Here is a 15,015-nt window from a genome sequence, read left to right as displayed (position 1 = left end):
CAGAGTCAGCAGTAGGTCAGCAGCAAGTCTCTCACTCTACTCTCTCCCTCTCTTTTTCGATCTCTATCTGGTCTTTCTGCATTGTGTTCCTGTGAGGTGACGTCCCAAATGGCTAGAGTACTGCAGGGCATCAGAGTATGGCTTAAAGAGTGGAGCGGAGTGCATTATGTCTGTGGATGGAAGGATAGATTGTATTCTATAAATGTATAAAAGACGACGAGTGTCGGAGGTGGTCTGATGTAGAAAGTAAACATGTTGGAGGAAGCGGGGCTCTTTTCCTCCTCCATGTCTGTTACTTTCACATGTCAGTGCACCTCAGAGTGTATTAACTTTATGCCATGGCCACTTCCCCAAAGAAGTCAAGTTTGAGCTGATTGTAGTCAGTTTGAGCTCTTTTTACCTCTCAGCGTTTTTGCTCTGGTAATATATCTTGTGGTTCTGTACTCCTGCACACTGGAGTGCTCTCAATTTTATTTAAAGAGCAACTTAACATTCACCGAAAATATTGCTTTTTTAGCGACTTCCAGTGGTTTAACTTCTCGCTTTAGTGTAGTTATGCAAAATGTGCACGCCAAGAGCACTGTGTGGAAAGAATAAATAGAGAGGGAGGAAATAAAAATCAGAATATAAAGGCGGGTGATACTGAAAGACTGCAACACTCTGCTGGCAGGGTGGAACAAAATTATTCCAAAGATATTTTCCTTCACTGCCGTAACAGTGAAAGTCTTACAGCGGTGTTCGATTGGGTTGAGTTCTGGTGACTGTAAGGATGATAACATATGTTTCACACACAGACTCGCTATAATGTGGACATTATGCTAGTGGCTCTTAAAAGCAAAGCCAGCAAGGATGTGTCATCTCAGTATTAGCAGGGGGCAACTCCTCTGGCTCCAGAAAGAAATCTGATTGTAGAAGTCTGTAGGAAATGACCCAAGTGCTCTCTGGTGACTTCAGAAAATGCTTTTCTAATGAGTTTACAGTCGTAATCGATGGTTCCAAGTCTTATTTAACTCAGCACATGTAAATTATGGCCCCCATTAGAGCCTGAAAGGGCAATAAAACCAGGGTATGCTTTCAGACAGGCCTGCCTCATGATTGGAAAATCTCTTTTGAATGTGGAGCATCCTTTAGTTTCTAATTTTATTTTTAATACACAGTCTGTGGATTGACAACATTTTCATACTTATAAAAGTGCTTTGTGGTCATCTTGTTTGAGGCCAGCTTTTGAACCATAAAGATAAAGGTGCTCCCTCAGAACAAATGATGACGCACGGCATAAAAGAGGATCGAACAGGATTCGGTTCTTTTCCTGTAATTTGTTTCACACGTTTGAGCTAAAAATCGAAGGTTTCTAAATTAGAACAAGACCAATCTGTAGTTATTTTAGTGCCACAATAACTAAATGACTACATCCTAAATTGCTACATTAAAAACTAGGATTTTGATTAATGGGAAAAAACACTGACCCTAATAAATGGGAATAATAGGAACGCAAGCAAAAAGAGACCAACTTAAACGCTGACCAGTCCAGAATCATGTTTCCAGAGTTGGATAATTACCAGTGTCAGTATATTAAATATAATATTTAAATATTCACACTTCCGTAGCACGAATAAGGCAGGGGTCTAGATCATCTTTATTTGTTGCTTTGGGGGATTTTAAGCTGTTGATTCCAAATTAGTAGCATTAATAGGAGCAAAACTGTTTAAAAAAAGTATACCCTCTAACATGAGCAAAAGTAAGCATTGTTATAACTATAGTTATGCTGGATTACAGAGCCACAACAATAAATCCTTTGCTTTTCTTCAGCTGGTTACCAATTATATATCTGCCGCCATGGTATAACCCATATTTAATACACTGAGTAGTCTGCAGTAACGATGTGTGGATGAAGGGCGAACAGAGAATTACCGTAACTGTAAAGTGTACATGAATAGATGAAGCAGCAGGTTGACCTCTTCCACTCTCACACTCCCAATGTGCTTTGCTTCACTCTGTTTGGTTTGAGTCGCTCTGCGTTTGGTCCAGTCTGACGGATGCTGGAGCATGTTCCTCTCTGTCTGTGCGTATGTCACATGTCAGTCGGGGGGAGGCTGGGTTGTGGTGGTGGTTGGGGGGGGGTGGGAGGCTGAGTGTCGTCAGTTAGCATGGCAACCTGCCGCCTTAGCAGCCTGTTGGTCCCGTGTGGAATGCGCAGGACGTAAAAGGAATGCGACTTAGATCGATCTGTTGCGTAGCTGGGGACGCTGTCTGCATGCTGGCTCCGTTCTGAAGCTGCGCATGGGGTGCCATTTCAGTCAGCAGGCAGCATGTGGGCCTCCCCTTATTCCACAAAGTGCCCTGTCAGTAACGGTTAGACCTTCTCTCTCTTTCACCCCGCCTGGCTTTATAAAGGGCCACAAGCAGGTGGGTTTGTCACGGAGACACACGTGCCCTCCTTTTCCTTCCTCCGCCCATCACACGACACAAGTAGGAGACACTGCCGGAGTGCAATCACCACACATGCATGCAGACATGATTAAAACACACACACACACACACACACACACACACACACACACACACACACACACACACACACACACACATAATATGACTCATCTGGAAAAATAAAGGTGAAACTCTCATAGGTTTCCTCTCATAAAATCTAAACTCTTCATAGTGCAGAACAATTTCCTTGGCCTAACTGTGTTGTTGAAGCAATAAAAGATGTTTGTTACAACTGTTAATGTTTTTAGTGTTTATAACAGGATGTAAAGGACTGAATGGGGGAATTTAGCAATTTATGAGTATCTTTAAGTGGTTGATTTGAAAACGAATTAAAATGCTTTTCAAATAAAAATAATAAGATTTTCTAAATCAGTTTAATATTTTGTGAAATATTAAATTTTCTAACAGTAATTTATAATCACATGGTTGATTTATTGTTCAATTAGCTTGTTGCAGACTGGAAGAATTGTTTAACTATTAAAGTGAATCCGTCCTCGTCCCCAGTTGTCAACGTCTGGTACTTCCCCTGCAGTACTCATCAGAATCTAATCAAACTTGCACACACTGATCGCTTAATGGGTCCTCACCCAAACTGTGATCAAGGTTGAGGTAACATTGGTCGTTTTACGTGCAGCAACCTGTGAATTGTTATGAATCTTGAGCCTACGTCATTTACATCCTGGTTAAGGAACTAGTTAAAGGTAGAGAATATATGCAGGATTGATTTCTTCTACAAGAAATTGGTGAATATGGCAAACTGGACTCTAAAGGCTTTCAAAACTCTTTTGCTAGTCAAATTTTATTATACATCTTTAAAATATACAAACCATAAGAACTTTGAATACTGTGTAAAATGTTTAAAAAAGGAAGAACTGAATGATGAGCCCAGATCAGATTCTATCAAAAAATAGAATAAAAGACATCCTGTATAAATTGATTATGTGAAAACATTTACATTTAAAAACTGCGACTGTCCTCCACTCACAGAGTTTGTATAAGTGTGGTAAAGCTGCCCCTGCTCCAGCTATTTAAAATGACCGTGTAAAAATGTCAGATTCTGGAGTTTGTATGTTCTTTTTTCTAATCCCATTTAAATACAGGCTTTACATTACTTAATGACAGGCTTTATTCATGCTAAATGTGTTTAATAAGATCATTTGTTTCCTCATATTAAGATTTAAATGATCATTAGCAGTTGTAACAAGGAACCCTCAAATTATTCCCGCAGTTATTTGCCTCCGATTTTTTGCACCACTTGCTCGTTAAGTTTTACTTTACTTTTGTCCTGACTGAAAGGCTGAAAACAAGGCAGTGTCATATTTTAAATGGATAAAAGGCTCATTTCCTGGTTGATGTTCTGTATAATGGAGGGGGACGAGAGAGGGCTCCAGAGCAGCACTGAAGGCCATCTCTGTCTGTTTCTACAGATGAGATGAACGACCACCAGAACACGCTGTCCTACGTCCTCATCAATCCTCCTCCTGACACCATGCTGGAGCTCAACGACATTGTGTAAGGACCTCTCTCTTTTATCCTCTACACTTTACTTTGTTAACACCTTTGTGTTTTATCTGTGTGTTGTTAGTTACAGTCAGACTAAATTACAATCTAAACCATTATGTTTTTTAGACTGGTCAGCCAACACTAATGGTACTTAAATGTAAATTAAACTGAGTAATAAATTACTGAATAGTTGACATGTGGAGCTCAGCTATGATATACACAAATCAAAATCTTATATATTGTTATTAAAGCCTGGAAATTATAATATGGTATCCATCCTCATATGTCAAAGCATTAACCAATATTAAATATCACCTTATTACCACTTACTGCCACAAGTCATAATATAAATATTAGAATATAAATATATTAAAATATTAGGGGTGCAACGATACACAAAATTCACGGTTCGGTTCGGTTCAATACTTTGGTGTCACGGTTCGATATTTTTTCGATACAAAAAAAATGTTCATGCCTTTTTAATTTGTCATTTATTAAAATTAGAAATATATATTTTAACTCAAAAGTACAGTTTTTAAATTTAATGTTGCTGAAACAAAAGTAATTTAAAAAATAAATCTGATTGAGGAATCACTCATCTTTGGAAAAGAGAGTTTATTACAGAGAAATGGCTCTTTCCAAAATAAAAGCTATACTATACGCTTCTTCTGGGCTATATTCTCAGGAGCATATTGTAGCGGGTCAGGGCTGTTCGGGTTCTGTTTGTACAGTTATGTTTTGTTTATGTTGCCATAGTGACGGGTGACGCCCTCTCGCTGCGACGGTGTGTCCTTCCGGGGTCAGAGGGCGCCCTGTGTGTTGTTCTTGTTGTTGCTGTGCGGTTGCCGCGTTGAGCAGTTAGCTAGCGGCAGTGTTCTTCTGCAGATGTCAATAAACGGCTGTGCTCCCTGGCTAGCTCACGGGAAGCAAGACCAAACGACACCTCCGTCTCCTCCTTGTCTGAGCTCGCCATATTGGTGTCAGAAGTGGGATGATGGTGGCACCCCATGTTCTGACCCGAGTGACTTTTCCCCCGCCGGTCGTGACCGGCCGGTGCGCCAAAAGAAGGCACCTGGACATTTGCAAAGTGAAAGCAAAAAACAAGCGCAAATTCAAACGCGATTTCAATATGTCACATATTGACAGTGGCTCACCGATGCCAATGACATAATTACCCAGCTACATTTCCGAAAGAATGCAAAAGCATTGACATATATTTTTCTTCCTACAATAGCCCGACGGGCAGGGCAGAGATAGCCCGACTGGAAAAATCGCTAGCCCCCATCGGGCTAGCGATTTTGCAAGCCCTGTGTTACAGGCATGGCCCTTTAAGGATGAAGCCTGATGGGAAATGTATTCGGGATGTGTGTAGCGGGACTGCCTGGTGTGTGTGTGTGAAGAGAGAGAGCGGAGAAGGGGAAAAAGTAACGGTTAGCTACAGAAGAGACGAAAAGAAAATAAATAAAAGGAATATAATAACTCCCTCGACAGCCAGAGTTGTGTCGGCGATGCTCGCTGTGAGTAAACTGTTTCAGCCCACTGTACGCGGTGTTCGTGCCTTAGAGAAGAAATAAAGTTCGGTGAAGCAGTTTCCTACGCCTCTTTCGATCTTTTTGCTAGCGGAGTTGACCTGTATAGTAAGCTGTTGCCGGCTACGAGTCAGTTACGGAACCTTCAAGTAACTGCCAGAGGTTTCCTTACTACGGTTCGGGGCCGCGGATCTGGCGCGGTAACACCTGTATCTGATTGAGGAATCACTCATCTTTGGAAAAGAGAGTTTATTACAGAGAAATGGCTCTTTCCAAAATAAAAGCTATACTATACGCTTCTTCTGGGCTATATTCTCAGCAGCATATTGTAGCGGGTCAGGGCTGTTCGGGGTTCTGTTTGTACAGTTATGTTTTGTTTATGTTGCCATAGTGACGGGTGACGCCCTCTCGCTGCGACGGTGTGTCCTTCCGGGGTCAGAGGGCGCCCTGTGTGTTGTTCTTGTTGCTGTGCGGTTGCGGCGCTGAGCAGTTAGCTAGCGGCAGTGTTCTTCTGCAGATGTCAATAAACGGCTGTGCTCCCTGGCTAGCTCACGGGAAGCAAGACCAAACGACACCTCCGTCTCCTCCTTGTCTGAGCTCGCCACATTGGTGTCAGAAGTGGGATGATGGTGGCACCCCATGTTCTGACCCGAGTGACTTTTCCCCCGCCGGTCGTGACCGGCCGGTGCGCCAAAAGAAGGCACCTGGACATTTGCAGGACTTTGTGTGGGGTAATGGGGTCGTCGGGGACGACTGACCCCTTAGGTGGGGGCTATGTAGCGGGTCAGGGCTGTTCGGGGTTCTGTTTGTACAGTTATGTTTTGTTTATGTTGCCATAGTGACGGGTGACGCCTTCTCGCTGCGACGGTGTGTCCTTCCGGGGTCAGAGGGCGCTCTGTGTGTTGTTGTTGCTGTGCGGTTGCGGCGCTGAGCAGTTAGCTAGCGGCAGTGTTCTTCTGCAGATGTCAATAAACGGCTGTGCTCCCTGGCTAGCTCACGGGAAGCAAGACCAAACGATACCTCCGTCTCCTCCTTGTCTGAGCTCGCCACAATATTAAACATATCAGGTCCCCATAAGGAGAATCATGTGCTAACGGCTGTCTAAATGACTCGGGTAAAGTTTGTAGCATGCATGCTTGTTGTTTTTGTCTGCTTCCACTTGTCTTTGCACTAGGATGATGTCGGTGTAAATGTGCAGTCATATTCGTTGTGTTCCCACTAGTGCTGTCATATTCGTTGTGTTCCCACTAGTGCTGTCAGCATTAATCTCCTTGAAATGACGTTAACGCCACAACATGGCAAATCTCCGTTAACGAGCTACCCCTGCATGGGGCTAGACGGCCAACACGTTAACGAGCTAACTGCGCTAACACACTAGTTCCCACCCATGTAATTGTGCATTGCATGGCACATCCAACATACTGTTTTACTTTAGTCCATGACGCGCTTAGCTTCAGGGTCATATGTCACATGAAAACCAAAATAATTCCAAAAGCCAGATCTGAATGAGGGTGGGGGAGGTTCAATTTGCCATGTTGCAAGGAGAGCTTAACTTCTGTCTCGCTAACTTGCCCTGCGCTCTTCCTTCTGACAATGCTGTCTGTGTTGAACGCTCAGTGGATCTGCGCTGACAGTGCAGCCTAGGCGGAGTAGTCGAACGCAGATTCACTGAGCGCTCAACACAGACAGCATTGTCAGAAGGAAAGTTGATAAAATAAATTACAAATTTTGTATTGTTCATACATATGCGTACCGAACCGAAAGCACTGTATCGAACGGTTCAATATCGATACGAGTATTGTTGCACCCCTATAAAATATATAGTATCAGAATACAAATATATTGTAATGCACAGATATTGCAATTTTATTGCTAGTAGGTTATTATTTTGTAACCAGCACATTGTTTTACTATATTTACCCCGGGTTTCTTGAATGTTATTACCCATCCATCCATCTTCTTCCTCTTAACTGGGGCCGGGTAGTGGGGGCAGCAGCCTAAGCACAGAAGCCCAGACCTTCCTCTCCCCAGCCACCACCTCCTCCAGCTTGTCCGGGGGAACACCAAGGCGTTCCCAGGCCAGCTGAGAGATATAATCTCTCCAGCGTGTCCTGGGTCTGCCCCGGGGCCTCCTCCCAGTGGGACATGCCCGGGACACCTCACCAAGGAGGCATCCTTATCAAATCCCCGAACCACCTCAGCTGGCTCCTTTCGATGTGGAGGAGCAGCAGCTCAATCTGACCCCTCCTGGATGGCCGAACTTCTTACCCTGTCTCTAAGGGAGAGGCCAGCCACCCTTCGGAGGAAGCCCATTTCTTTCGCTTGTAACCGCAGTTTCGTTCTTCCGGTCACTACCCACAGCTTGTGACCATAGGTGATTGTAGGGACGTAGATCAACTGGTAAATTGAGGGCTTTGCTTTTACACTCAGCTCTCTCTTCACCACAACAGACCGGTGCAGCGTCTACATCACTGCAGCTGCAGCACCAAACCGTCTGTAGATCTCCCGCTCCTTTCTCCCGTCAGTCGTGAACAAGATCCCAAGATACTTAAACTCCTCCACTTGTTGTTACCCAATAACATAATTTCAATGTAATATCACTCAGCTATAACAACTATTGATACAAAATTATTATTTGGATACACTTACAACTTCAGTGGGGTAATTAAAAGGGAATGTTACTATGTTATTACTGAGCTGTAACAAATTGTTACTTTGTTATCTGATCTGGGGGAAAAGGACAAATTATAAGTTTATTCAACTTAGTATTTACAGTCATCCTGTATATCCAGACATGCAGCTTGCAAACAGCTACAAACAATGACTTCACACTGTTTCGTAAATATATCTTTTGCAGGAGAACTGCAGGAAAAGTCTGGTATTATGTGAAATATTCCATTTATAACACCTTTCATGTAAACTCCAGCTGTGTCGCAAAGCATCACCCTTTTTGATGTGTGAATCGATGCCTGCAGCACACGCGCACAGGTAACGGTTAACACCTCGAGCAGAGAACCAGCAGGGTGTGTGGATCTTAACAGGCGGCGATATAACTGGCATGTTAACTGGCTAACACTAAAAAGTATAGCTATTCTGAAACAGTCAACAACGTAACACGAATATTAATTAATACGAGGCATCAGTAAAGTTCCTTAATAATACTGGTGTCACCTTGTTAAGCGTGACTGCTTCAGAATTATTTCTAGCCTCATAAGAAAGGCAAGTAAAAAATGGCTGAAATGAAGTCTAGTTGTTATTTAACTTGCAAAGGCTTAACTTCAAACTGCGCACTGAACTTCCACTTTTGAAGCCTCGCCGCCACAGACTCCAGGGTCGAGCTTATGTAATTATAATGAGCAGCCAGAAGGGACAGCTGGCAAATCATTCTGCTTTTGAGTAATGCACCAATCAGACACAACATTATAACCACTGACAGGCGAAGGGAATTGCATATCGCTACAGTGCCACCTGTTAGGGTTGAGATATATTTGGCAGCAAGTGAACTGTCAGCTGTTGATGGCAATGTGGATCTGAGGGACTGACATGATCCAGCTTGAGGTGGCTATATGACTGTGTCACAGCCTGTGAACATGGTGGGTCTTACTGGGCTACATTATTAAAAAGTTCAGTGCAGGCCGTGACAGAAAGAGGGCAGGCTGTTGCCACACTACAGAGCTGGTCATGTCGACCCCTGTCCACAGGGGAGGCATTGGAAGAAGGCGGCCTGGCCCCATGAGTAATGTTATCAGAAAAAGCAAAAGGATTTACTGTTTAAAAAGGCAGCCTGAATGAAGCAAGTCCTTGCATTTATGTGGGTGTTACTTCAACCTCTGCCTAAACATAGTTGCAGACCATTTGTATCTGCTGATCGTAGCGGGCTCTTTGAAACAGCTACAAATATTATATGAAGGACCCTGGTTTAAAGAAGCTGTGTGCACACAATACCTAATGTTAATGTTGGAGCTGATTGGTGTAGTTAATAATTTAACTGTTAGAACCAAACTAGGATTTTAAAGTTTCAATTAATTTGCACTCATCCATACTACAAGTTAATACACTACCCTGTAACTGTCCACTGATTGAGATCATGACAGTGCTTTAATAATAGAACTGTTCCAGTATTTAAGATCTCATCTGTTATTTATTTGAGATCTCTCTATATTTTTTGTTTCATAGACCTTTATTATATTGTTTTCAACTTGATAGTAACTAAGTAAATCACCTGGTAATAATAATTAAATTGTTGCTACTGTAGACAGTAGTATAAAAAATACAACATGTGTTTGATCACGCCAGATGTCCTTCCTGACAGAAACACCAGCTGATTCCTGTCATCTCCTGGGATAAAACCAGGGCTCATTCTCTTGTTAGGTAAATGTGTAAACCATTACACTGTGGAGCCACTCTGGAGACTCAGTAAGAAAGGAAGGTGAACAGTGCAAACCTCTTGAGTAATATTTAGCAAGTACATGGTTGGAAAGTTACTCTCACAGTAAGTTTTAGACTAATTAACAGCTTAATTTAGTGATAATGCTCAACTTTCCTAGAGGTGAAACCCCCGGCTGCCATATTTAAATGCCAGATGTTTACATGTAAGTACTCGTTTGGGAGTCCAAGTCTGTAACTGCTCCATGCTGGCAGATAATGTCAGTTTTTGTCTTTGCAGGTATATAATCCGCTCAGACCCACTGGCGCACGTGCCGGAGGACTCGCAGGTGGGACCGGCTCGTTGTAGCAGGAACCAGCAAGACTTTGGCACAGAGACCAGAGATGAGACTCACCTCTGAAACCCACCCACGCCCCCAGAGTCCTCTACACACCCTGACCCTTAACCTCTAAAAGCCGGCCTGGGCCCACTGAGCTAGTTTGTCTCACACAGATAAAGGCTCCTATCGGGCCGAGATCAGCTGTCCATAGTGAATGTGCATTAAGTGCGTCTCAGCTCGAGACCAGAAACGATCAACATCTTAAAAATTCACCCCTGAGAGATCTCCTGTTTCCCTACCGAGCTGCTATAGAAAGATGCATGAAGAGTGCCTCGTCATCACCTGCCATTCAAACACACGCAAACACACATCACCCACGAAAACAATCTGAAACTGAGAACCCTCCTCCGAAAAAAAAGGACGGCGAGAGTAGAGCTTAAACAGAATATCTTCACCGTCACTTCGTTCACCAAGCAGTGCGGTTGACCTCATACCATGACCTCCTCTGTGCTTGTTTCTACCTGAATTTACAAAAGAACAGAAACCTGGGGCAACTACACCCTCCTTCACATCTAAACGATCATGTCATCTAAAGACGAGGGTAAATGCTTTGAATTTCTTCTTTTTTAGGCATTTAACCTAAAATTACACTACCTGTGCACTTCTCTTTACTTATTTATTTTAGCTTAATTCAAATTTTAAAACTTTGTTAGACAGGTTTTTTATTTACTTACAAGCACAACCTTTTTTTCTGTAAATATACACACTGCCGTGCTACTTTTATCAGCCAGGTTTGCGGTATATTTCTGGAAATGACTTTGTTGTGATCATTGCTAGAAAGTACATTTATTCCTAATTTATTTCATTAAGTTTTCCAAGTCATGTCTGCTCTACTGTATGTGCCATTCTGTTTACACTATTGCTTTGTGAATATCGTTGAATTATTTATAACTTTTGTGCCATTCTGCATCTTTTTAGTATGGAGCCTGTCAGCAGCAGTACAGGTGGAAATAAAACGTTCGTTATTCCTTGTTTTACTGCAGTGGGTGCACAAAATGTTAATTCATGTTCTTAAAGAAAATGCAGAAGTGCCAAAATCTGCAGTTTCGTAGGTCATCTCCATCAGTGAGTCAGTCCCCATAGACTTGCATGCCTGTCGGGGTTTCCCAACGTCAGCTATGAAATGTACATATTTAAAGCCTTTAATAATCAGGGTGTGACAGTACTCAACAATTAGTTGCTGAACTGAACTACAATGTTTGTGCTGCTGGTGCCATTTAAAGCATTTCTGACGTAATATTATTTGACATAAAAATATATATGGCCTGCTGTGCAGCTGATTGTACAGTCTGACAATTTTGTGCTTAAATTTTGGTGTACCTAATTTTTTTTTATTAGTAAGTAACTTATCAGTACTAATCAGAAGTTATTTTAGTTTCGACTTTCAGCCCTACGGTTTATGGACCCAGCTTGCTAACCAAGCTAGCTGCAGAACATCCTCCCAATAAGAGCTAAACATAGTGAGCTTGGCCCTGCACAGTGCTTGTTATCACAGCAGCACTATCCTTCTTATCACATGCTCATTATTTAGGAAAAGTCTGTAGGCTAGTTTTTTAATATACGCACACAAATTACATCTCATGTCAGATCACATTTTGTGCATTCAGTTTAGTAAAACATGGCATCCCCGCCGCCGCCTGCCAACGACAAGCTCTGTACATCTGTGACATCAGTGTTTATTATTACAGGAGCTGACCCAAACATCTGCAGCAGCAAAAGGAAAACTGTTCATCAAAAAAAAGGAACAATTTTCTAAATTTAGCATTTAGAAACTAATGTTAACAACACAAGCCTTTTTGCTGCTGTACTTATTACAACTCAGTATTTATCTGAAGTATTATAAGCTGCATTTTTAATTTTATATTTAAGTGCTATTTATCGTTGAATAGGATAGAATGAGAAAATTCTTTTTTTTTCTGGACTACTAGTTTTAACAAGTTAATTTTTAACTGTCAAGTGTCTCCGTCACTCAGTACATATCATGGTCACTTTGTAAGGTACACCTGTTCAACTGCTTGTTAATGAAGATAACTGATCAGCCAATCACATGGTGAGAATAGAGTGCATTTAGGAATGGATGCCTGTTTGAGACAACCTACAATTCAAACCGTGCATCAGAATGGGGAAGAAAGGTGATTTAAGTGACGCGGGAACAGGGTAACCTACATCATTTGAAAATTCACGGTGAAAATCTTTGGATTATTGCGTACATAAAGATGCAAAATGTGACTACTTAGCTGTAGAATTTAGAGAGAGTATTTAGATTACCCAATTATCTAGCAAAATAAGATGCTCAATTAAAAAAATCACCACTTGCACTAAAATCAAATCATAAAATGTTTAAATGACTTTCAGTTATCAGTGCCACAATGGATCTGTTGTGGTAAAAATTGGAGAATTGATATCTCTAACTGCTATTTCACTCGGTCACTTGAAAATAAAGATCCTCATCTTTTGCTAAATGCTATCAGATGCATCATCGTTAACTGTAATTAATATCAACAGCAGTCAGGCTCCAGTGTTTTCAACTTGAATTCATTTGATTGTTGTCGGGGGTTTTTTGTTTGTTTGGTTTTTGTTTTTATGATCATATCTGGTGATGAGTTGCAGTGCGACCGGTAGCAGAATAGTTTTGCACAGATATCGACAGGCACAGTCAAGTCTGTTTCTATCCTGTAAATTTACTGTATTTCCAAATTTATTTTGGAACGAGCTGAAAAGCAAAATGCGCTCCTTTCTGAACCGTACGGGCACATTGTGTATGAAACAATATTTAATCTTGATTTATCTTCTTTCAGCTGTACATTTGGTTTGCTCAGTGTATATAAAACCTTAATGTACTCATTGTTTGCCAGTTTGTTATTTTGTGTGACGAAACGTGAAACTGTTGGACTTGAACTATTTTTGCACTATGCTCTATGGGAATGCGTAGAGCATAACAGCACCCCTTTAATATGAATCTGCAGAACACGGCGGACAGTATTCAACCGTTCCCATGAAGCAGAAAAAAGCGTGATGTGCAGTAAATTATCATGCATCTGTTGGTTTGGTTTACCCTGTGAATGTTTACAAAACTTGATTCGATACTTAATTTTTCATTTGTCAAAGAAATATCCAGTGACGATTTGAGAAATCAAAGTGTTTTCTCTCACTGAGATGTGCCATTTTTTCCCTTGTTTGTTCTGAAGAAAATATAGGATAGGCTTTTTCATGCTTATTACTGTAGGCATATTTGTTCCGCTGAAATGTACTGTTGATCTTTGTTCATTGGCCCCTCTGAAGTGTCAGTTTACAGGGCAGGGAGGTGAGGAGTGAAAGCGTGAGTGACTGCGATGGAGGATGCAATCAGTGTGCTGATATACTCGCGTAACATCTTCCTAGGTCCTCACTTGTGACAAATCCGAACACTCTAGAAAGGGTTCACTTCACATCTCCTACTGTCCACACTTACAATACCACACGGGGCATGTTAACACGAAAAAAAGAAGCATGTTTTGATATACAGGCTTGCCAAGAACAAGACATTTTGTACGTTGACAGGGACATTTACCGGTAGTCCAATGTCTAGAGAAACCCATAATCGAGTCAACTGCTTGCAAGCTGGAGTCATTATTTGATACTGTGTATTTATATGAATGGAACATGCATGTTGTCTCTGTGTTAACAAAAGCCTACTATATGTATTCTGTTTACCTCCACTTTGTTTTTGAGTCATTGTCCAATTTTTGTACTATTTCTTATGAGAAGTGTTCTTCTCCACATTCATAATATGAACAAATAAATGCTGCATGCAGCCAGAGCGGATGAACCTAACACAAACACGGATGTTTTATTTCATTTATGTGAGGAATGCGGGGATAATGACATATTTTGTGCCGTATATAGATATGACCCCACCTATATAGGTGGCTGGTATGTGTGTGAGCTAAAAGACTCTTCTGATGTGTGCCGAGAGTTACCAAACAAAACTTATTTTGTTAACATCTTTTTTTCGTCAAAACAAAATATGTTGCTAGCTCAAATTAAATATTTTTTCTTTTGCTCTTTTATTTACATTTCCATATTTGTACACATTCAGCAATAAAGTAAGCGATGAAAATTAGCTTCACCCTAAAACGTCTTTATTATTATTATGTATCACATTATAAGTGACACTATCATTTTTTTGGACAAAAATTATGTATTAAATTAAAGTTGAAACAAGATATTGAAACCATAAACTCAGAAATTTAATAAATCAAGTGAGCAGGGCACACATTGCATAAAAGGAGAGCAAAGTAAAATACAGGGAGGAGAATATTTAAATCAGACATGCAAAATGATTTACTAACGATTGCAACATGCAATTTAGTGCTAATTGCACTGATATTTAACGCTGAAAAAAAGCATGTCTTATCTTTTGAGCTTGATATTGAAATTCACCTCAAAAAGCTTTTTTTTCCAACTCTAATCACAATTATGAGCACTCTTGGGTCTAATTTAGAAAATCTGGCCTTTAAGTAGACTTCTATGCAATCTGATTTCAAGAGCTGCCCTCTGCTAGCCATTAGAAAGATTGCTGGGTTTTGGAAAATGGGCTAAATTCAGCCAGTCGTCATATTTAACACAAATGCATTAAGAGGCAGAGGCTGGACTGCACTGTGCCAATACAGCAAACTTTAAAGTTACACTTAGTGTAAGAATCAAGTGAGAATTTCATTTTACTTGAAGAGTGATTGGATAGCCAT

General features: G+C 41.2%; 1 protein-coding gene across 1 annotated transcript in view; it reads left to right on the top strand.

Annotated features, from left to right (window-relative positions):
* Window positions 1–10,327, top strand: part of kcnt1b (potassium sodium-activated channel subfamily T member 1b) — an 80,438-nt gene extending 70,111 nt beyond the window's left edge. Inside the window, exons 35-36 of the mRNA XM_080893629.1 lie at window positions 3,918–4,002; window positions 10,189–10,327. Of these exons, the coding sequence (XP_080749755.1) occupies window positions 3,918–4,002; window positions 10,189–10,309 (206 nt within the window). The 3' untranslated portion in view covers window positions 10,310–10,327. The remainder of the gene's footprint in view (window positions 1–3,917; window positions 4,003–10,188) is intronic.
* The last annotated feature ends 4,688 nt before the right edge of the window (window positions 10,328–15,015 follow it).

This window comes from Rhamphochromis sp. 'chilingali' (assembly GCF_963969265.1).
Source record: "Rhamphochromis sp. 'chilingali' genome assembly, chromosome: 10".
NCBI classification, from domain to species: domain Eukaryota; kingdom Metazoa; phylum Chordata; class Actinopteri; order Cichliformes; family Cichlidae; genus Rhamphochromis; species Rhamphochromis sp. 'chilingali'.
This window is presented reverse-complemented; position numbering and strand designations above follow the sequence as displayed.